General features: G+C 37.6%; 1 protein-coding gene, 1 long non-coding RNA gene and 1 pseudogene across 3 annotated transcripts in view; 2 read left to right on the forward strand and 1 right to left on the reverse strand.

Moving 5' to 3' along the window:
• Mis18bp1 (MIS18 binding protein 1) overlaps positions 1-4,666 on the reverse strand; it is a 54,249-nt gene extending 49,583 nt beyond the window's left edge. For both annotated transcript variants that reach the window (XM_087208047.1, XM_087208046.1), the window contains exons 1-2: positions 4,079-4,666; positions 1,394-1,948 (exon numbers count right to left, since the gene is read on the reverse strand). In XM_087208047.1, coding sequence (XP_087064173.1) covers positions 1,394-1,919 — 526 coding nt within the window. In that variant the 5' untranslated portion in view covers positions 1,920-1,948; positions 4,079-4,666. The remainder of the gene's footprint in view (positions 1-1,393; positions 1,949-4,078) is intronic.
• Positions 4,667-6,128: 1,462 nt separating this feature from the next.
• Positions 6,129-22,370, forward strand: part of LOC147828815 (uncharacterized) — a 393,678-nt gene continuing 377,436 nt past the window's right edge. The window contains exon 1 of the long non-coding RNA XR_015450068.1: positions 6,129-6,289. This is a non-coding gene — a long non-coding RNA (uncharacterized LOC147828815). The remainder of the gene's footprint in view (positions 6,290-22,370) is intronic.
• LOC147828816 (small ribosomal subunit protein bS18m pseudogene) lies at positions 6,158-10,152 on the forward strand (annotated as a pseudogene).

Genomic DNA, 22,370 nt, shown 5'->3' on the forward strand with positions numbered 1-22,370 from the left:
GCCTACTATTTCACCAAAACTGCACTCCTCAAAGTCACCAATAACCTCCACACAGCTAAATCCATGGACCAAATCTCAGCCTGCTTGATCTACTAGCAGAACCATACACAACTGATGACTCGCTAATCTTTACAGCAATTTGCTCTCTTGGCTTCAGTAAAACTCTTCTGGTTTTTCTTGTTCCTGATCATCTCAGTGGTCTTCCACTCTTTAACTTCTTAAATAGTGAAATGCTTCAGGGCTCAGCCCTTGGAACATTTTCTACATTTATTTCTTGAGGATCTTATCTAATCTCACAGCTTCAAACACTATTAGGTTCTAATAATTCTCAAATGAACTTCTGTGCCCTGGATCACTTCCCTAAATTCCAATTAATTTTTTTTTTCCAACCTGACATCTGACTTTTCAATCATCCTTCCAATTACTCAGGCCAAAACCAAAATCCAAAACAAAATCAAAACAAAACAAAAAAATCTGAAGTTATCCTTTTTTGTCTTATATTCACACTCAATCTATAGGCCAATTACTGGCTCTACCTTCAGAATATATCCAGAATCTAAGCACTTCTTAATTCAACCACTGCTGCCAAGGCAATACTGGACCAAGGCAACCACTGGACCTAGGCAATACTGTTACATGCATTACTGTACGGCTTCTATTTCAAATTAAGGGCCAGAGAGAAGTTTTAAAACATTCCTCTGCTCAAAGCCCTCCAGTGGCTCCTTATTTTGCTCATATTAAAAGCCAATTTACACCAGGCATGGTGGTGCAGGCCTATAATCCCAGCATTCCACTCTGAAAGCTGAGGCAGGAGAATCACCACAGAGTTCAAGCCAAGCCAAGACTACATCGTGAGACCCTATCTAAAAAAAAAAAAAAAGTCAACTTACATTTACCCATAAGGTCCTATATTACCTGACTCTATCTTATTTATCCGCTTTTCTTCAGCTCCGTCTATTCACTCCATGACACTCACCTCATACTAGGCCCTGTATTTATCAGCCATTTTCTTATTTCATGGCATTTAACTGTAATCTGCTTGCATCATCCTTCTCCATTTCCCAAAACATCTCTACCTATCACTTCCTTCCAGTGTTTGGGGCCAGATGCTATCTTCTGAAGCTTACCTTAATCATTCCACTGAAAAATACAACACCCTCCAACTCTATCATCCTTACTCTGCTTTTTTTTTCCTGCCTTCCTCTTCTGTACCAAAAAATTACTTTTTAAAATTCACTTGAATGTGAACTATACTCAGAGGCAGAAATTTTGATGCATTTTATCCACTGCTGTATCTTGAAAACCTAAAACAGTATCTGACACATTAAGCATTTATCACATTCTAGCTCTTTAGCAAAAACACAATAAAACTACTCTCTTAGCAAACTGTTACCTGATTGAAATGAACCGTTATTCTCCTTTTCTTCACACAGGTAGATATGCTGCAATGGTCTTTTCCCATCTTTGTTAGGAGTAAAGAGTTTATTATTTTCACTGTTCGGTGGTTCCAGCATACTACTGTTTCCTGATGCTTGTTCTTGTTTGTCACGCAGTACTTTTTCTTTCATTCTCTGAAATACTTTTCCTGGTGATTCATAGGCTGCTTTATTTTTTAATCCATTGCTATTGGGCTTTATAGCACTGATATCAAGATAACTATTAGAGGTGGCAGGCTCTGTTAGCATGGTAGATTGAAATACATTTTTATTGTTAGAAGTTGTCATTTCTAGAAACTGATTCTTTTTATGGTCATTCAGTTTTAAAGAGGACTTCTTATATTTCACCAAATCTTTCACAGGAGTAAGTGTGCCTGCAGGAATGTTATCAAAAAAGATCGCATCCATGGGCATATTTCTTGTTTGAGAAGACATCTCTGAAGATAGGTGAATTCTTGGATATTTCAAAGGTGTTGCAATCATCTTGATAAGTCAGTAGCAACAAAATTCCTCTAACAGAAAATTCAAACACAATTTTCAGGATAGAATTTCAGCAGGGACCCAGAGAAACCTGTAGTTCAATGTGAAATCAATCTTTATCATGCTTTGGTGCAGAAAAAGTTTAGTTTATTTGCTTTCTGTAACAACATTATAGTAATTGAAAAGTTTAATTAGTTCATAACAACAATGGATAATCTAGAATTCACAAATCAGACTAGGATTTTAGTTTTTTGTTAAAGTCTTATTTTTCAATAGAATAGTCATTTGGTCTTTAAATTTACTTCTTTCCAAAAAGCAGCATTCACTAAATGATATATTTAATAGCTCTAAGATCTGAATTTTGAATATCTGTTTTGAAATTTACTTGAACATCAAACCTTGGAGGTTCCAATCCAATATTTACATCAAAAAGAACATCTGCATGACACTCTATTGAATTATGAAAGATTTTTAACTTTCACAAATGTAGTTTTTCCCTTTACTCACTCAAATTTAAGGTTAGAGCTACAATGATCTATCCTACTGACAGCTCAAAGATTCATTCAATTATTTAAATAATCTCTAACCCTGACTTTATTATGCTCCAGAACATTTAAATTACAAGATCTTAGTTGAAAACCTTCAAATAAAAAGTAAATCTTAATTGTTTTAAAACATAATGCTATTTAAAGACTTTCTTTAAATTCTTACATGTAAATTTTATTTCTCATAGCTAGTAATTGTAATTATTACATTAAGTAATTCTTGGAAAATAAAATATTTCAATCCAAGAGACCTGGAACTTACTAATCAAGATTTCTAGCAGGTCTTACTACTGAATTTATAACTTTACCAATATTTTCTGATATTATCTAAATATAAAAAGCCTACCACAAAAAATACTAATATAGTCAGATGAAAAGACATCAAGTATCTTTATCTACAATAAATTCTGTGAAAAATAACCTAAAAATAACTTAAAAATTCATATATAAAGTACTATTTTATCCAATAATTTGGGATTGTAAGGGGGGGAATATTCTTCAATAATCGTAGTTGACAAAGAGGGGTAAAAGTGTGACTGACTCTGGGACTGGAAAACTACTGTAATTCTATAAATTCTTCTCCAAATATATATGCAGTAATGATAACCAGTATTTACTAAATAGTACCTAGTGCATGCTATACAATCTTACTGCAACCCTTAAGATTTAAGTAATATTATTGGTCCCAGTTTGAAGATTAGGGAAGTAAGGTGCTACATTTAACAGCCAGAAAGAGTAGTAACCAAGTCCACCCTCAAAACCCAAGTTCTTTAACAACAGGCAATATAATCTACTACTACACAAAAGTTCACTGCAGTATTGGGGAAATTAGAAGACAACATAGATGACCACCAATAAGAGGCAAAATAAATTCATAAATTCTGCTACATTTATAAAATCGAATTCTATGTCTTCAACAAAAAGATATATAGATACTGACATGCAAAGTTCCCCAGGAAAATTAAATTTGAAAAGGAAGCAGAAAGCTGGGCCTGGTGGTGCACGTCTGTAATCTTAGCACTATGGGAAGCAGAAGGATCCTAAATTCGGGCCCAGCCTAGGCAATTTAGCGATTGAGGGAGACTATATCTCAAAATGTAAAAGGGGGAGGGCTGAGGATGTAGCTCAGTGTAAAAGCTCTGGGTTCAATCTCCAGTACACACCAAAAAGGACATGGAGTTGCATTTTCGTTTTCAAAAAAATGAACATAAACATAGGGGGAAAATCTGGAAGACAGTGCATCAAATCGTGAAGTGTTTAGCTAGGAAAGGTAGGGTGAAAGGGCTTTCCATTGTAATTTCATTAGCACCTAAAACTTTTTACAACCAGCATGTAAATTTAATCAGAAGAAAACATAAACCGGAGAGATCCATTGTGAAAGGGCCTTCCATTTTCTAAACAATTTTGTTAATATCTAAACTCTTTGCAACCAGCATGTAAGTAGTGTAATCAGAGGAAAACATAAACTGGAGAGATCCACTGTTTCTATATTTCGAGGTGGAGTCTTAGGTCCCAAGATGGAGAGCTGGGTACCGGGGCAATTTTCCTGACAATCATTCTGACCTAAGATTTTCCCACCCAGAACTGATTTTAGAAAGAAAAGACCAGTGCACTCACCATCCGAAAGAATCAGTGAATGTTCTTTTCTCCTGACAACCGCAGCAGCCCCGCAAGGAAGCACTTAGGAAACGACTGTTAAGGCAGGAGCTCTAGAAAAGCCCAGGCCAGGGCAGAGCGCGCCAGAGGTCGGGGTCGCGCCCGGCAGCGGGACCGGGACCGGAGACCCTGACCTGCGGGCTGGGAGCGGGGCGGCACCTCGTACCTCGGGTGAAGGGTCTGGCACAGGGTGGTCGTAGTGTCCGACTCCCGCGCCAGCACCCGAGGAGCACAGCTGCACGCCCAAACGACAACCAGCGCGTCGCGAGTCCCCTCACACCAGTCAGGGATTTCAAATCTGACCCCGCCCTCCCGCCGGCTCGGGATTGGCTCGCTCAGCAGCTGCGTCGCCACGCGTCTCGCTGCGACTCAAGGAAACCTGGGGCACCAATCTAGCGCCGAGTGGACACCGCTGTGCCCGTAAAACGTGTGTCACCCCGTGCGGCCAAGAGTATGGGGCGCAACCCGATCCGCGGAATTCATTTCGTTTTTACAGGGCGCGCGCCCACATCGCGTTCTGCCATTCTTCCCAGGGTGCTCTGCGGCGGAAAAACACGTCACAGACGCCGCCCGCGTTCTTAGAGCTACATCGGTTACTAAGTTTGGCCCTTCCCGGTCACCCTTCCCCATTACCGACCTCGTTTGGCTGAAGGATGGTTTCCAGATCCCTCGTCTGAGAAATGTGGGTTGCTTCGTGGGTTTGAGAGAACTTTAATTTTTCTCAATTCGCCATATATTCGAGGCCGAGAAAGGACGTTTTGTTCTCAGGGGATAGTAGACCGAATACAAAATTACACACGCAATGTAATTTTTAGTTTGAGGTATTCCGGCAGGAAGTGGGTTGTTTTGTTTTGAAACAGGGTCGCGCTATATACATAGTGTAGGCTGGCCTTGAACTTGCAGCGATCCTCCTGCTTCAGCCTCCCGAGTGCTGAGACTACAGGCCTGCACCACTTTTTTTTTTATATATAAAGAAACAGCACCTCAGGTTCTAGAAGTATCAATATTGACGACTATATATTGCGATGCCTTTTTTGACAGACCAGACTATGCCAGGCGTTAGAGTGGAGTCAGTTGGCTTCTGCTCCAACAGCTGCGGAGTTAAGAGCTTTTCTTGACGAAGTCGCTGGCTGGAAGCCTTGTGTAGGACGACCTATTTCTGTCTTGGAAGTGAAGGTGTAGCCAGAACAGTCAGTGGTAAACCCTATCAAAAGCTGTACCATGCACCGTGTGACCATAAATTGCCCTCTTCACCCCAGTCAGCATTTGCAGCAGAAGACCTCTGTATGTTTCATCTAAGAAAATCCCTCAGTTTCGCAGAGTCATATCACGTTTCACAGTTAAGACAACACTGGACTGGAGAGGTTGCAGTGGGTTAAATTTTTGAAGTGGCTTTTGCAGTCCCCTTTTGGAAATTCTGTATCTGCTACATTTTGTCACAGCAAATATTTCGAATCCAAAATATAAACATAAAGGCCCGGGGATTTGGCTCAGTGGTTTCGCCGCCTGCTGCGCAAGCTCAAGGACCCGAGTTCGATCCCTGGTAACAACAACAAAAAAAATTGAGACAAAATATAAACGTAAAACATCCAAATGAACGAAAGGAACGAAACAAAATCCGTTGGACAAGGGAAGCAAATCTGCATGGATAAAATGAGGTTTGCTGTCTTTACAGCATACAAGCCACTTCTTTTACAAGAAGATCAGAGTTACATATTTCCATCCCTGCCACAGAAGAAACTAAAAGCTCATAACAGAAGTATTTTATTTTCAGTAGCTTTCAGCTATTTTTTAACTGCAACTCACAGTAGAAATATACTTTATAACCTAATAAATATATAGTACACAATCTGCTATTTTCTATTTCCTTTTTTTTTTTTTAATGCTTGTATGCCACTGTAGTATAATGTGAATATTTTCATGTTTCTGCATGGGTGGCTTTTCATTTTTAAATAAAGTAAGGCAAATTCACATGACATAAAATATCCATTTAAAATGTGCAGTTCACTGGAGAAAGGAAAGGAAGAAGGATGAGAAAGCATGGCCGCTGTAGTTGCTGTTTGCAGTGGTCTGGGGAGGAAGAAGTTGACTCACTGGGTGACAGCTGCTGTCTGGCTCATGGATCCCGGACCTCCCACGGTGCTAAGGACAAGTTGTTCATAGTCTAAACAGGTAACCAGCAATGACAACCTGCCTATTACAATGGAAAGTCTTTATAAGGAGCCTCTTAAGAAGTGTATCTTGTGTGGGAAATGTGTGGCTTTTAAGAATGTGCAGCTTTTGTCCCAGTTTATTTTTCCCTTTACTGTATGCATCCATGGAAGGCATATAATGGGTCTTTGTGGGAAGAAACAAATTTCAAAAGCAATTAAGAGAGCTCAAATAATGTGATTTATGCCATTTACATACAAGGGTCCTGCATGTCTCAAAGACCCTAAAGCTTGTAACATCAAATATGAAGAATAAGTTACATAAAGTTGCTACCAATAAATTCAGTTTATAGTAAAAAAAAATAAAATGAAGCGTACAATTCAGTGACATTTAATACATTCACAATGTTCTACACCACCTATGAAACATTTTTATCTCCTAAAAGAAAAACTCATGCCTATTAAGTAGTCACCCCCATAGTCCTTGGCAAAGGCCAATCTGCTTCCTTTCTTTTTTGGGTTTTTGAGACAGAGTCTTGTGTGTTTTCCAGGCTAGCCTTAAAATCACTATGTAGCCCAAGCTGGTCTCAAATTTACTGCAGTCCTCCTGACTCAGCCTCCTGAGTGCTGGGTTTGTGCCACTATGCAAGCAAGACCAATCTGCCTTCTGTTTCTATGCTTTTTGTTTCTATTTGTTGAGATATTTCTTATGAATGGAAGTATTGATCTTTTTGTCTAGTTTTCTTCATTTAGAATTTTTTTGAGGTTCATACACATTCATCAGTATTTTACTCCTTTTTATGCTTGAGCAATATTACATTGTTTGCATATATCACAGTGGATTTATTAAGGGCCCACATATCAAGATGCCCATATCTAATCTAATATTTGGCCTGAGGACACGTGGGCCTCTTCAACAATAACTTAGAGTGAGGCTGGAGGTCCTACCTGGTGCACAGACCTGCTAGTGTCTTTCTTCTTAAAGTTTCTGTTATGACAATTCAGCAAACTTCTGGATCGATTTTCATACCTGTGGTTTGTACCGAATGCTTACAAACCAGGCTTGGTAGCCCTTGCCTGTAATCCCAGCACTTGGGAATCTGAGGCTTGCTATGGATTGCTGTGAGTTCAAGGCTAGCCTGAACAACATAGAGAGACCCTGGCTTAAAACAAACAATTATCAAAAGCTCACACCTGTTTTCTCACAGCCCTTGTCCAATTTAAACAAATACCTGCTGATTCATTGATCCCCTGCATTACCTGCTCACCACACCCATCTTCCAGACCTAGACCATACTGGAGGCTGTATAATTTGTTTGAGAATGTTCCAAGTGTCTCTTTTCAGACATATTCACCTGGGAGTAGTCCTTCCTTGCTAATAAAGAAACCCTGAAACACTGGTAAGTGATTGCTTTGCCACACGAGGAAAGTTCAAAGTAAGGTTCTCTTGTATTTTAGCTCTGATGCCATCTTGTGGTTGAATGGATTCTTGCAATTGGAACCTTTTAGTCTAATCCTGCTGGTTGCTTGCTGCCAGCTATGATCCACCCCCACCCCAGCTCCCAGAGTTCAGGATCTAACGGAGAAAAATGGAAAACTCAGAGTTCAGTGTCCTCCAAATTGACCAGGTTCAGTATGAAGGGATGCTTGGGGACAGTTTCATCCAGATCGCCCAAAGCTATTTCAAGCCAAACATACTCAGAATAGAACTCTCTATCTTTCTGCCAACTCCAATTTACCTGCTAATGATTTTTCACTCTTAAATTCCCTCCTCTTCTGTTTGTTTCGGGGAAAGGCTGCCTACCCATAACTAAATCAGAGGTGTAAGAGCCACTCTGGAGTTTTTCCCTCTTACACCTTTACCCTCTTCTGCCTCTCAAATTCAAGTAACCACTAATTTCTTTTCTATTTCTTTCATTCTTCTGCTACTAAGTAATGACTTTCAACATTTCTCGCCAAAAATACTGCAAATGTTTGTCTCTATTTTGTTTTCATATCTTCAGTCTTAAAGCCTTGCCTGTATCAAAAAGCTCTTTCATATTTTCTCAAACATGATTGATCTGAAGCTCAAACTTGAAAATTTCAAGTGTCCCTGCAGAACCTAAAAGGTAAATCCAAGATCTTTCATGTTGCTTACAAAGTGTTCAGACAATCTGTTTCATGAAGCAGAGTTTTAAGTGCTTCCCTCAGAAAATGTTCATCTGTCCTACAGTGAATTTAATTTCTTCTAGGCTCCAGCACTTAAATATCTATCAGGCCTACTTTTTTGTTTTGATGAGAATTTTTTACTTATTTGGTGACTATATGAGTATTTAATGGAAAGTTGGGGAAGGCTACAGAGAAACAATGAATAAAAGCTAGCAAAACTCCCTCCTTTGCTTTGTGTACAAATTTGAAGTTGGATTAACTTTCTAATTATATATAACTGGAAACCTAGTAAAGATGAACTATCAACTGTATAATTAGTATTATAATAAAAAAGGTCCTGTATGTTGAATTCTCCTCTATTAGGAAGATTGTGAGAACTACGAATTCTAGATGCCCAAAACTTTGGGCTTTCCTAAGTAATGTAATATGTCTTTTGTGGAGACCTGGCAGCTATACCCATGAATGGTCATAAGGCTTCTAATCCTGGATGACTATGGCATATACCCGCTTGGGTCTTGTTCTCTTCCACTTGAGCTGTATATTGGAGTGGTCAAAGAAGACAAACCTTTGAATTGGTGGATTGCTTTAAGGACTCTTACATAAGAAAAATATCTAGTAATGCCCTCTTGACATGCTGGTGCTTCTGTCCTTGCATCTTTTTGAGTAAATTGGTTCCAAGTGAAACCTATTCTGGGTTAGATTCTAAATGAGCAACAGGAGCATTGCTAAGTATTAAAAAAATAGACATTGGCCCGGGGATTTAGCTCAGTGGTTCCGGCACCTGCCTTGCAAGTGCAAGGTCCCGAGTTTGATCTCCGGTACCAAAAAAAAAAAAAAAAAAGATGTTAGGGTTTTTTTTTTAGAGCAGTTTTATGTTCACAGAAAATTGAGAGGAAGATACAGAAATGTCCCACGTGCCACCTGCCCTCACACATGCATAGCCTCCCCCATTAACCATATCCCCCACGAGGGGTAATGTGTTAAATCTGTTACTCGAGTACATGGCCCAAGTTACTTTGGAGAATTTTGAAGTATTCCCATTCCATGACTTTTTCCTCTGAAATCTCTCAGCCTGTTGTACCGATTCACTGGTGGATATGTGGATCCTGTGCATAAAAAGAACGGACTAAAGAGAGCCAATGTGTAGCCCCAGGCTTATCCATATACAGCTGCCTGCAGTTGCTGTTGTACTGTCCCTTTGCGTCAGGTTGGAAGTGGTCATATGCAGAACTTCCTTTGGACATTTGACAGAAATATAATAACAATATGATTTTTAAAATTCTGTGTAGTTTATAAATTTTAAAACACTCTGAGAACAGGTCTGTAAGATTCATCAGACTTCCAAACCTGGTCCATGGCACACACAAAAAAATGTGGGAATTCTTGTTTTCAGCTGCTTTCTAATATGTGTCTTAATATTCTTGAGTTTCCCATATCTGTTTCGATGTTTTCTAAACTCACTCAAGCTTTGGACAGAATTTCAGGGGCACAGGAAGAGATAGATTTATAAGAATCCAGGTGTCTGACATATTGACTGTAACACTGGCTTCTTTCTTCCTTCTATAACACTTTAGCCTGGAAGGGATAAATTTCCATTTCTATGTTAGTGATTCACAAACCTCTTGGTTTTATGACCCCTTTATACTTTTAAGAAATATTGAAGGCTCCAAAAAGCTTTGTTTTGTTTGGGTTATATTTATCAATATTTGTCATATTATAAACTGAAACAGGCATATTAATATTTATTCATCAGTTATAAAATGTATTATATAAATATTTTATAAAATACTGTAGATAAAATACTGTATATTTTATGAAGTAAAATAAAATTAATAAGAAGAATGGAATTCTTTTATATTTTCTAGTTTGCTTTAATGTCTGGCTAAATAGGAGATAGCTTAATAGGCGTGCATATCTACTTCTGTGTTTGATTTGTTGCAATTTCACAAATCATGTAGCCCCTGGAAATTCCATTCTACACTTAGGAAAGAATGAGTGAAAAAAAACCATACTGTTTTAATATACTGTGAAAAATTTTGACCTTGTAGACCCAGGGAAATGATCTTGGTGATCTCCAAGGGATTGCTGTATGACACTTTGAGAGCAGCTATTCTATCCCCTACAGAGCAGGCCTTACGGTCTAGCCATTTAGCCAGAAGGAGTGTACCCTCTGATCTCTCTGCCTAGTGCTTTTCTTTTTCTTTTCTCGTTCTTTTTTCTTTTTTTTTTTTTTTTGAGACAGAGTCTCACTATGTAGCCCAGGCTGGCCTTGAACTCATGGCAATCCTCCTGCCTCAGCCTCCCAAGTCGCCTAGTGTTCTAAGTGTTCTAGGCTTTTCCTGATATATTCTTGGGACTAAATCAATTTAGAAATTACTAAGCCTGACTTTCAAGACTTGCTTTAAGACCCTATTTTGGGCCGGGGATTTAGCTCAGTGGTGCGGTGCCTGCCTCTCAAGCACAAGGTCCTGAGTTTTTGCTGTACCGCAAAAAAAAAAAAAAAAAGAGAAAGAAATAAAATCTAAGCTTTAAGAAAAAAAAGATCCTTTTTTGATTTCCAGAAGCTCAATAGTAAATTTTGGTTTCATTTGCATTACTAATACACTTAAATATTTTCAAAGGCACATGGATATTCCTATCAGAAAGTGAGATTTATTACAAAGAAATGCAAAAAAATAGAAAAATTAAAATTCCTGTTATTTTATTGGTGCAATCTTTTTTTTTTTTTCTTTTGGTACTGGGGATTGAACTCAGGACCTTGCACTTGCAAAGCAGGTGGCAGAGTCACTGAGCTAAATCCCCAGCCCTCCTGTTATTTTATTATGACAAAACAGTTTAGTTTGTTTTGCTTGCTTTATTTCAGACTTGCTTCTCTGGGCTCATCTGGAGCTCCCAGTTCTTTTTATTTTAAAATAACTTCAAGCTTATAGAAAAGTTTCAAGTATAGTCCAGAACATTTAAAAAATAATTTTAGTGTATACTTCCTACAAATAAGAGCCTTCTCCTACATAATTACAAAATAACCAAGAATACCAGGAAATTTACATGTGTACATTACTCCTCTCTAATCTTCAGACCCCAATCAAATTTTGACAATTTTCTCAATAATACCATTTATAGCTAAGAATCTCTTCAGAAGCATGTAGTATATGTAGTTTTCATATTTCTCTTTTAGTTTTTCCTAGACTTTCCTGGCCTTGACACATATGAAGATTTACAAGCTAGTTACTTGGTACTACTGTTTCCCTCTGTTTGGATTTATTTTCTCAGGATTAGACACAGGCTGTGCAACTTTGACAGAAATATCAGGGAAGTAATGCCACATCTTCTCTTTGTATCCTTTTAAGCATCACATGATGTCTGTATTCTTTTACAGATATTACAGAATACAGATGTTTAAGGTAGTATCCACCAGGATACTACCACTATCCTCTAGGATTCTAGGATACTACCACTATCCACTAGGATTCCCCAATATAATGTTACTTCTTTGCGCTTTGTAATTAAGAAGTGTTTTATGGGGAGATACTTTGAAATCATCTTGTTATTCAGTTCTTCATGTTGTTATTCAGTTGTTCAGCTATTAGTGTTTTATGTAAGAATCTCTGCTTTCCAATTTTATTCAATAGATTGCAATCCAATATCACCATTATTATTTTGACTTAGACTGTTCTGGATTTTATAGTTCATCTTTTCAAGCTTGATTCTGTTTCCTTTTGTCATGTTAAATCATTCTGTATGCTCTCCCTTGCTTTCTGGGACCAAAGAGAAGTATCTGTTTATCTATTTTGGAATTCATGAGTTTACCTCAAGCCCTTCATTTTTATTCAACACCGCAGGGTACATTCTAGTTTTCTCCCTCTTTGTGTTTGTAAATCTCTCCATCATTGATGAAACTGGATTCTATAAGTGACATATTTATTTGATCAATATTACTATATATAATCATTCTGTATAGCCAGCACTTCCTCCTTTCTTGCAAGGATGACCTACTTGCTACACTTAGGCTCTACCACCCATGGCTGGGTCCCTTTCAACTTGTATAGTTAGCCGTTTCATTCTGGTTCTGAAACACCATGCCAGGAACACCTCTATGTATCCATCTCATTCTCTTTGGAGTCTGTGATAGTTATTTTTAGGTAACAACTTGTCTATATTAAGGGTATTATGGCATAGATGTATAATGTCCCCCAAAAGTCTCATGTGTTTGGAAGGTGATTGAATTATGTGAGGTTGCTATACTCATCAGTGGATTCATCCATTGATGAGTTCAGTAGCTAAATGTGCTGTTGGGAGGTGGGTCACTGGGATCATGACCTGGAAAGGTACATTCTTATCCCCAGCACTTCTTTTCTCTCTCTGTTTCCTGGCTGCCATGAGTTGAGCACTTTTCCCCTAACATGGCCCTCTGCTATCTTGTTTCTTCTTTGGAGCTAGCTGACCATGGACTGAAACTGTGCCAAAATAGACCTCTTCTTCTGTAAGCTGTGGGTGTCAGGTATCTTGTCCCAGTGATAGGAAGTAACTAAGACAAAGGCATACACAGATAGCTGGTAAAGTATTGTCTCTGGACATGTCTGTGGTGGAAGACGCAGTCTCACCAGTCTCAATGTGGGTGGGTATCATTCAACTAGCTAAGGGCCCAAATAAAACAAAAATGAAGAGGAACAGTGAAAACTCTCTCTTTCTCTCTCTCTCTTCTATAGAGCTGAGATTACCTTTGGACTCAAAAACTAGTACTAGTAGCCCCCTAAATTCTCAGACCTTCAGCCTCAGACCGAGTTATACCAGACTTCCCTGGTTGTGAGTCCTTTGGACTTGGAATGATTCTCTAGCACTCAGACAGTATATATCCCTCACTAATAATACAGAGTTTTGGCACCAGGAATGTTTAGAGGAACAATTTTAAGGATTCTCTTAATTGGTTTCAGAGTTTCTGGAATTGGTTCTCTAATCTGATTACACTAACAATGCTACAGACTCTACTTTGAATAGTATAGAAAACATTGCTAGTTCATAGCTTGAGCTCTTTATAAAGATACATTAATTATCTGCATTATATAATACTAAGCAGCTGCTTAAAAAAGACAATGAATTTAGTGACTGATACTTCTTATCATGCTGTTCCTCCATGGGGATGCTCTTTTCTCTCCACTTGACCCTGAATCCCATGACAGAAAGTGCTCTAACAGAGCTGCTCAAGCTCTGATAGTCCTCTCTATGGCTCTGCTTCATCTAATAGTTTAAGGGCTGGATTATTCAGGTAGAGAAAAGAAAGAGAAGAAAGGGAAAGAGATATGGGTTGAATTGTGTCTTCCCACCTCTTATTCATATGTTGACACTATATCAGTCAGTTTGGACTGCTATCACAAAATATTCCACACTGAGTGCTTTAATCAGCAAACACATTTTTTTCAGTTTCCTTATGTGACTATATATATAGATAGAGCCTTTAATAAAGAAAGATTAAATGAAGTCATAAGGATGCAACCCTAATCTGTTAGCACTGGTGTACTTTATAAAAAAGGATAAGAGACAGGCTTGGTGGCACATGCCTATAATCCCAGCACTCTGGGATGCTGAGGCAGGATGATTGCAAGTTTGAGCACAGCTTGGACTATTTAGCAACTAGGCAAGATCCTGTCTCAACATTAAAAATAAAAAAGGGCTGGGGATGTGGTTTAGTGAAGAGGCTCTGGGTTTAATCCCCAATGTTGGAGCGGGGTAGAAGGAAAAAAGAAAAGAAGAGGAAGAGTTACTAGAGTTTCCTTTCCCTCTATGTAACTACCAAGGAAAGGTCATGTGAGGATGCAGCAACAAGTCAGCTCTTTGCAAGCCAGGAAGGGAGTCCTTATCAGGAGCTGAATTGGCCAGCGCCTTGACCTGGTACACCCAGCCTCCAGAACTGTAAGAACATACATCTCTATTATTTGAGACACACAGTCTATAGTATTTTCGCTATGATAATTTGTATTAGTATGTTTGCAAAGGGAACCTATGGGAGAAAACCCTGGGGTCTTCCCTGGAATAAGTCTGCTCTTGGGGGCTCTGGGCCTGTGGTGAGAGGGGTGGCCTTGAAGATGTCTGAGATGCCCTGTGGGCCTTTTTATTCCCATTTTCTTGATATTCAGCATCTAATCTTTAAGATCTTTAGAGATTTTTTTTTTTTTTGAGACAGGGTCATGCTTTGTAGTTTAGGCTGGCAATGAACTCACTGTGTAGCCCAGGATTGCCTCGAACTCGAAGTGATCCTCCTGCCTCTGCCTCCCGAGTGCTGGGATCACAGGCATGTGCCACTACGCCTGGCTTTTAGAGATCTTTAGCAGGCAGTCTCAGCTGTACACTCACTTACTTTTTCCTAGCTCCCTTGGCCTGGTTGCAAGTTTTCCAAATCTTTCCAGTCTATTTTTTTCTTTTGCATTTCATTATAAAGCTCATTGAAAATGACCAATAATGTCCATGATACAGACAGAATGCTGTATTATTTAGAATTTTTTAAATGTCCAGTAATCTAGTACATCATTCTTAAATTTAGCCATCTTTAAAGTCCTAGAGCTTGGTCACAGTTCAGCCAAATTTTTTCCTACCTTATAACAAGGATGACCTTTCTTCCAATTTCCACTAGGATCCTCATTTCCATCTCAGAGTAGTTTCCTTGATTATCTTTGGGGTTCTCACCACAGTCACCTATAATTCTCTGATTCCGACATCCTATGATTTTTCTAGCCTATCTCCCAAACTCTTCTAATTTCTGCCTGTTATCCAGTTCCCTAGTCACTTTCATGATTCCAGAGAGAATCATAGCAATGAACCGCAGTGCTGGTACCAGTTTTCTGTATTAGTTCATGTTCTATTACTATAACAAAATACAGGAAGCTGAGTACTTTATAAAGAAACATTTAAGCCAGGAGTGAGTGGTGCATGCGTGTAATCATAGCAACCAGAAGGCTGGGCATTTATTGTCTTAGATATTACATATATCAAGAACAGAGTATTGGTAGAAATGTGTGTGTTGAAACTCATTCTGACCAGGTCTCAAACATAAATGAGGAACATGTTTTTGGAAACTGGAGGGAAAGTGATTCTTGTTATAAAGTGGCAAAGAATTTGGCTCAATTGTGTTCTAGTGTTTTGCGGAGGGTATAATTTAAAAGCAACAAAACTCCATATTTAGTTGAGGAAATGTCTAAGGGAAGTTTTGAAGGATCATCTTGATTTTTCCTTATTATTTGTAGTAAGATGTGAGAGGAAAGAGATAAGTTGAAGAAATTGTAAAGCAAAAAGAACCCAAAATTTGGGAATATCAGCTTATCCATTTTGCAAAAACTGAGAAAGCATGTTTCTAAACAGATCACTAAAGGTTTGAAAAAAATATCATGGGTACAGCTCAGGGATTTCACCAGCCATCTCAGCAAAATCCAGGAACACAGATATGATCATACCAGTAGAGATTGCTAATTTTGAACTAAAGGAAACAGAGAAAGTGGATCGAAGTTAAAGAAGACTGTTAGACTTTTAGGATGCTACAGGATGCAACAATGGAACTATTTGACTTGGAGCTGCTTTATCCTTCAAGAAAAGGAAACAATAACCCTAAGAACAATTAAAAAACCATTAGCCAGCCACGCCCACCACGGGCCCTGGGTATAAAGATTGCTTCCTTTCCGCTCCTTATTTTTCCTTTTTGGATTAAGAATCTTGATTCTGTGCCTGTCCCAACATTGTATTATGGAAGCCCATAACTTACCTGGTTTCAGTATTTCACAGCTGAGAAGTAATTCTGTTTCAGGGTGAATTGTACCTTGAATCTCACCAATACCTGATTTAGATGAGATTTTAGACCTTATACATTAGATCTGATGCTGGGATCAGTTAAAACTTTTGAGACTATTGGGATGGACTGAATGTATTTTGCACAGAAGGACATGAAAATTTTTGAGGGGTCAGGTGCAGAATGTTATAAACTGACTGAATTTTGCCCCTTCCAAATATATGTGTTGAACCACTAACTCCTCATTATTTGGACACAGGGCCTTTAAGCATATAATTAAGATGAAATAAATTAATAAGGGTGGGGCCCTAACAGGATTTGTTGCCTTATAAGAAGAGAAGGCTCTCTCTTTCCCCTCTCATTCTGTCTCTCTTCCTCCATTGTTGTCTCCCTCTTCTTGCTCTCTGTGCCTGACAGAGGAAAGGTCATGTATGGATACAGCGTGAGAGCCCACCTCTACAAACTAGGCAAAAAGCCCTACAGGAGCAGAATGGACTATCACTCTGATCTGGCACATCTATCCTCCAGAACTCTAAGAAAATAAATTTCTGTAGTTGCAGCAACCCCATTAGCCAAGCAGACTAATATAGAAGCGGGGAGGAAGGAAAGAGGAGAAAGAAGAAGGAAAAAATGAAGGACATGAGCAAAGTTTTCAGGGTAATGGATATATTTGTTATCTTGATTCCATTCAATCTCTAGGTCAATATAGGAGAATTGACATATTAACAACATCTAATCAATGAATAGCACATGCACCTTCATTTAATTAGATCTCTTTAATTCTGAATATTTATTTATTATAGGATTTTGCTGTGTATCTCAAGTTGGCCTTGAATTTATTATCTTCCTGCCTCACCCTCATGCATGCTGGGATTATAGACCTGGGCCAGCATGACTGGCCAATTCTTAAATTTTTTTTTTTTTGTATTGTACTGGGAATCAAACTTAGGACCTTATGCTTGCCAGGCAGGCATTGCATTGCTGAGCTACATCCCCAGCTAATTCTTAAATTTTTATTTAGGGCTCCAGATCAATGTATCTGTTTTCTTTACCCCCACTAATAGTAATCTGAAGAGAAGGTAGATAATATTTTCATCTTTCCGGGGGAATCTTGGAGGCCATAGCCTTATTTCCTTCAAGAAAAAGATGGCAGTATTTTGGGAGGTGTATCATCTGGGCAATAATAAATGTGATTAGCTGTATTAAGTCATTTTCTGGTTGCCTCTCTATTATCCCTTGACCTTCCTTTTAATAACAGTATCTGATTTTGTTTCTAAAATACAGACTTTTCCTGTCTTCAGACCTAGATGGTGCTTTACCTTTGGCTCTAGGGATGCAATAGGCTTTAATTAATCAACATCTCACTACTTGGTCAGAGTGCTTGATTCAGGGTTCACAAATCATCTAGATAGGTCTACTCACAGTGAGTTTTAGGAGATTTGTTACCAAAAAAGTAGAATTTCTTTTTTTCATATGGACATGAAGCAGAGAGCATGTGAGCAGTTTCTGTGGTCATTTTGCCACCACATGTGCTGAGTTTTTGCCTAAGAAAAGAATCAACACAGAATAGGCAAAGGTAAAGATATGGAGAGAGAAAACCAGGTCCTGGATCAGGCTGCGTCTCAGTCTAAAATAACCTTTGGCCAGGTGAGGTGGCACAGATCTATGATCTCAGCCCTCTGAGAGACTGAACCAGGAGGATCACAAGTTTGAGCCCAGCTTACGCAACTTAGTGATTTAGCAGGACTCTGTCTCAAAATACAAAATAAAAAGAACTGAGAATGTAGTTCAGTGTGAAGGCCCTGGGTTCAATTCCCAGTACTGAAAATAAATAATGATAACCTTTGACTTAGTTATGTCAACTAATGTTTTTTTTTTTTTTTTTCTGCTCAAGCAGGTTCATTTTGGGTTTTATCACTTATTGAAAAAGCTTCAACTTTTCTCTGAGAGCAGCAAAATGCTCAGCTAAAAAATTACATTTTCCAACCATATTTGGAGGTAGACACGATCAGTTGACTAAGTTCAGTTGAAATTTGTATGGGACTTCTGGGAAGATAATTTTTTAAAACATTAATTTAATTTTAACTGATATAACAAACCATAAAAATGTATATATTAAAGGGGGTATCATGTAATTATCAATACATGTACACACTGTATAATGTTTAAATCAAGTTAAATTTATCTAGCTCCTCAATTATCACTATCTTTATCATGAAAGCTTTCAAAATATTTCCTAGCTTTTTGTAATGTGCAGTATATTGTTATCTATAATTACCCTACTACTATATTTCCCCCAAAATAAGACCTAACTGGAAAATAAATCCTAGCATGATTTTTCAGGATGCTTGTAATATAAGCCCTACCCCCAAAATAAGCCCCAGTTAAGATCATCAGCAAGACAGATGCATTTAGTATGTCCTCTGAAACACAATGGATGTATTGAATTATAAAATAATAATATTAATATATAATTAAATATAAATAAATGATTATTGACATTGATACTTAAAATAAATAATGATATAAATTATAGTTAAGTGTTTGTAAATATCCAAGAAGGCACTTTTGGCAGAGAGGTAAATGCCTATGTAAACAGATGAACTTGAGACTTATTGCCAAATGACTAGTGGGAGTATAGACACAACGCATGAATAATATGCGCACTTGATAACGGATGGACATGGTTGTGTCTAATATGAATCTTCATAATTCAGTAAATCATGTGTTGTAACAGACGTACTGAATGAACTCATGTGAAGTAAAGAAACGTTTTCTGAATTTTAGTGCCTGCAATTTTTCATCGCTTTTGTGTGGACCATCGTTCTTAACTGCCAGCATTTTTGTTGCCACTCCTGATTAACACCTGATTTAATGGAAACTTTGTGAAGCCCACCTGCAAGAGGTTGTGACTTGGGTGAAGAGTTCATGGGATAAAATCACTGATAGCTGTGTTTCCAATGCACTATGAGCAGGCTTTATGCACAAGAAGTGCTCATTTAAGGAGAGCTCAATTGTTGGACATGAAAGATTGGGGCCAATGATTCAACAAGAAATTGAGTCACAAGAAATTCAGACTGGAATTTTGGATTTGGAGAGTTACGTTGTTCCAAAAGAAGATGACATGACTTTTAATAAATGTAGATTTTTTTTACATGAATAAATGAATAAATTTAAATTGTTGTACATGAAAAAATAAGACATCTTCTGAAATTAAGCCCTCTTGTGTCTTTTGGGGTAAAAATTAATGTAAGACCTTGTTTTATTTTGGGGGAAATACACTATGATGCCATAGCATACTCGAGGTTTTTGTTCCTAATTTTAACTTAGTTTACATTGAATAACCGTTCCCCATACCCTATTTTCCCACTCTGGTAACTACTACCTTACCCTTAACTTTTTTGAGATCAATGTTTTTAGATTCCTCATAATAATGAGGCCATGTAGTATTTGTCTTTCTGTGTCTGGCATATTTCACTTAATGTAATGATCTCTAGTTCAATCCACATTGCTACAAATTATGAGATTTTATTGTTTTTTTAACGGCTTAATAGTACTCCATTATATATTTGCCACTTTAAAAAATCTGTTCATCTGTTGATAGACACTTAGGTTATTCGCATTTCTTGGCTTATGTGAATAATGTTGCAATGAGTATGGGAGTGCAGATGTCTCTTTGACATACTGGTTTCATTTCTTTTGGGTATTTACCCAGTAGAGGGATTGTTGAATCATATGGTAGTTCTATTTTTAAGTTTCTGAGGAACTTCCATATGGTTTTCTGTAGTACCTGTGCCAATATACATTCTCACCAACAGTATGAAGTGGTTCCATTTTTTTCTACATCTTAACTATCACTTGTCATCTTTAGTATTTTTCATAATAGCCATTCTTACTGGGCAGGAAGATTCTTAATAGGAACAAGTTTGATTGAGATAGGACTCATTTACTTTTTCTATCTGGAATGTGAATGTGATAGCTAGAACTCAGTAGTCATCCTGGTTCATGAGGTGACTTTGAAGGTGAAAGCCACTTGTTAAAGATAGTGGAGAGGATTGAATGAATTAAGAAGGCTTTTTAGCAGCCACCATGTTAGCTTTTCACAGAAGAGAATGAACATTTGAGTGGTTAAATTTTTTTAAATTTATATCTATGCTGTTCTTAATATGATAAATGTTTCTGGTTATCATTATTTGTGATTTCTTAACCACTGATTATATTGAAAGTATGGATAATTTAGGGTGAAGGAATGAACATATGGGACAAGAGATCCTTTAGCCTAATAATCGCTTAACTTGCTTCCAGGGAGTGGTCTCAGACATGAGAGAAAGTGCAACTCTAATAACAGTAGTTAATATCTGTTCTATGTTTATTCAAGACACATTAAAGATAATTTGAGTTGTTCATTTCAACGAACTATAGAAATGATCCCTTAAAGTATAGCCTTGAGCTGTTCATTTCAATAAAAACATGACAGAATGTACAATTTCAGTGATTTTTTAAATGAAGAGTATTATAGCTTAAGTGGCAATGACTTTTTAAAAACTATCTTTTACATAGGAAAGAAAAACTGTACAATTTTACATAATGTGAATGACATGGGATATGTTTGCTTCATTATCTTTCTTTTTTTTTTGAGACAGAGTTTTGCTGTGTAGTCCAGGTTGGTCTCAAACTTGTGGCAGTCCTCCTATCTCAGCCATCCCTGGGAGGACAGCCATACACCATCATGTCTGGCTTAATTAATCTTTTAAAAACCTCATATAATTACCAGAAAATGTAGTTGCAACAGATTGTTTAGTAAAAACTTAAGATTCAAAGTAATCAGAGGGAAGATTCTCTTTCTTTGCCTTTTGAAGCTACTAGTGGCTGCTTCTATATCTTGGCTTGTGGCCCCTCTCCTTTATCAAAACATATTGCTCTAGTCTTTGCTTCCATCAGGACATTGTCTTCCCCTCTGACTGATTTTCTTGCCCCTGCAATAATTTAAGATAGTCTCCTCTTTCAAGAGGCTTAATTTAATTTCATCTGTAAAGTCCTTTTTTTTCTACGTAGAAATTCCCATTGTGAGCAGAGTTCTGTCAGACTTGCCAAATGATGAGACTTAGGCACAGCACCAAGTAAACTGCAAAACAGAAGTAGTACATTTAGGAGTAAGTAAAAAAGCATGACCAGATGGCAAAAACAAGCTTTATAAGTAGGTGTCACAGAACTCCATGGCATTTACAACATTTTTATCAAGGCCCTTTTCTCATGTAATGCCTATGATTTTATGGAGGAGTTTACCTGAAAGATAAAGAAAAATTCAAGCTTAGTTTCTAATTAGCTCAGTATATAGGTGAAAGTTAAAGTTTTCCTTGAAAGACAGAAGGTCCTGGGAACCACTGTCTACCATACCCTTTGCACAAATGCATTTCTCTTTGATCTCACTGGTCCATCCTTCCTCCCCCTAACCATAGCTCCTCCCTCATTGTATTTTTAAACCACTATCCTTTCAATTAATTTTATGAAATCCACTCACTTCTTTTAAGAATTATCACCCATAACCTTGTCACATTTCCTCCTTTTTAAAGCAGGAACCTTATTCAACATGTAGATTAGTTACCACTTTGACCCAGGAACTATATACATCTTGGCCATTTGCCAGTATAATTTGCTAGAGATATAGAGTAGTTTCATAACTTGGCTACTTCATTTATCTTTATAGTTATAAATGGAATAATATTAAATTCAAACTAAGCAAGCCTTATTAAATAGGATAATTGTTAAAAAGGAATTAATTAGGATTTTTTTATGATAAGGAAATGGTTTCAGAATTTTGTCTAGAAAAAGATACATGTAAAAAGAAAGGTTACTTGTAGAAACAAAGACTCTGAACCTCAAAATCAACAAGGAAGCTGGGAACAGGAAAATACTTATATTCTTAACCTTTCTACCTGGGCACTGTGGAAGAAATTCTGACAGCACCCTAAATAAATGTGTTTTTAATTGTTAATTATTTTCTAGAATTTTCTTTCAAGCATAACTTGAGAGTGTCACGATATGCATGTTCTTTTGTAAAGTAGATCGATTCTGCTGGATCAGAAGATAATTCAAGTTTATCATTATTGTTATTGTTATTTTGTTCTACCACAGAATATTTTCTTCCTATAGAATTATGCAGAAGGATATGTGAAGGAAATTT

This window comes from Heterocephalus glaber, unplaced genomic scaffold (genome assembly GCF_053883595.1).
Source record: "Heterocephalus glaber isolate CG9 unplaced genomic scaffold, H.glaber_assembly_v1.0 deba00000901, whole genome shotgun sequence".
In the NCBI taxonomy this organism is placed as follows: Eukaryota; Metazoa; Chordata; class Mammalia; order Rodentia; family Bathyergidae; genus Heterocephalus; species Heterocephalus glaber.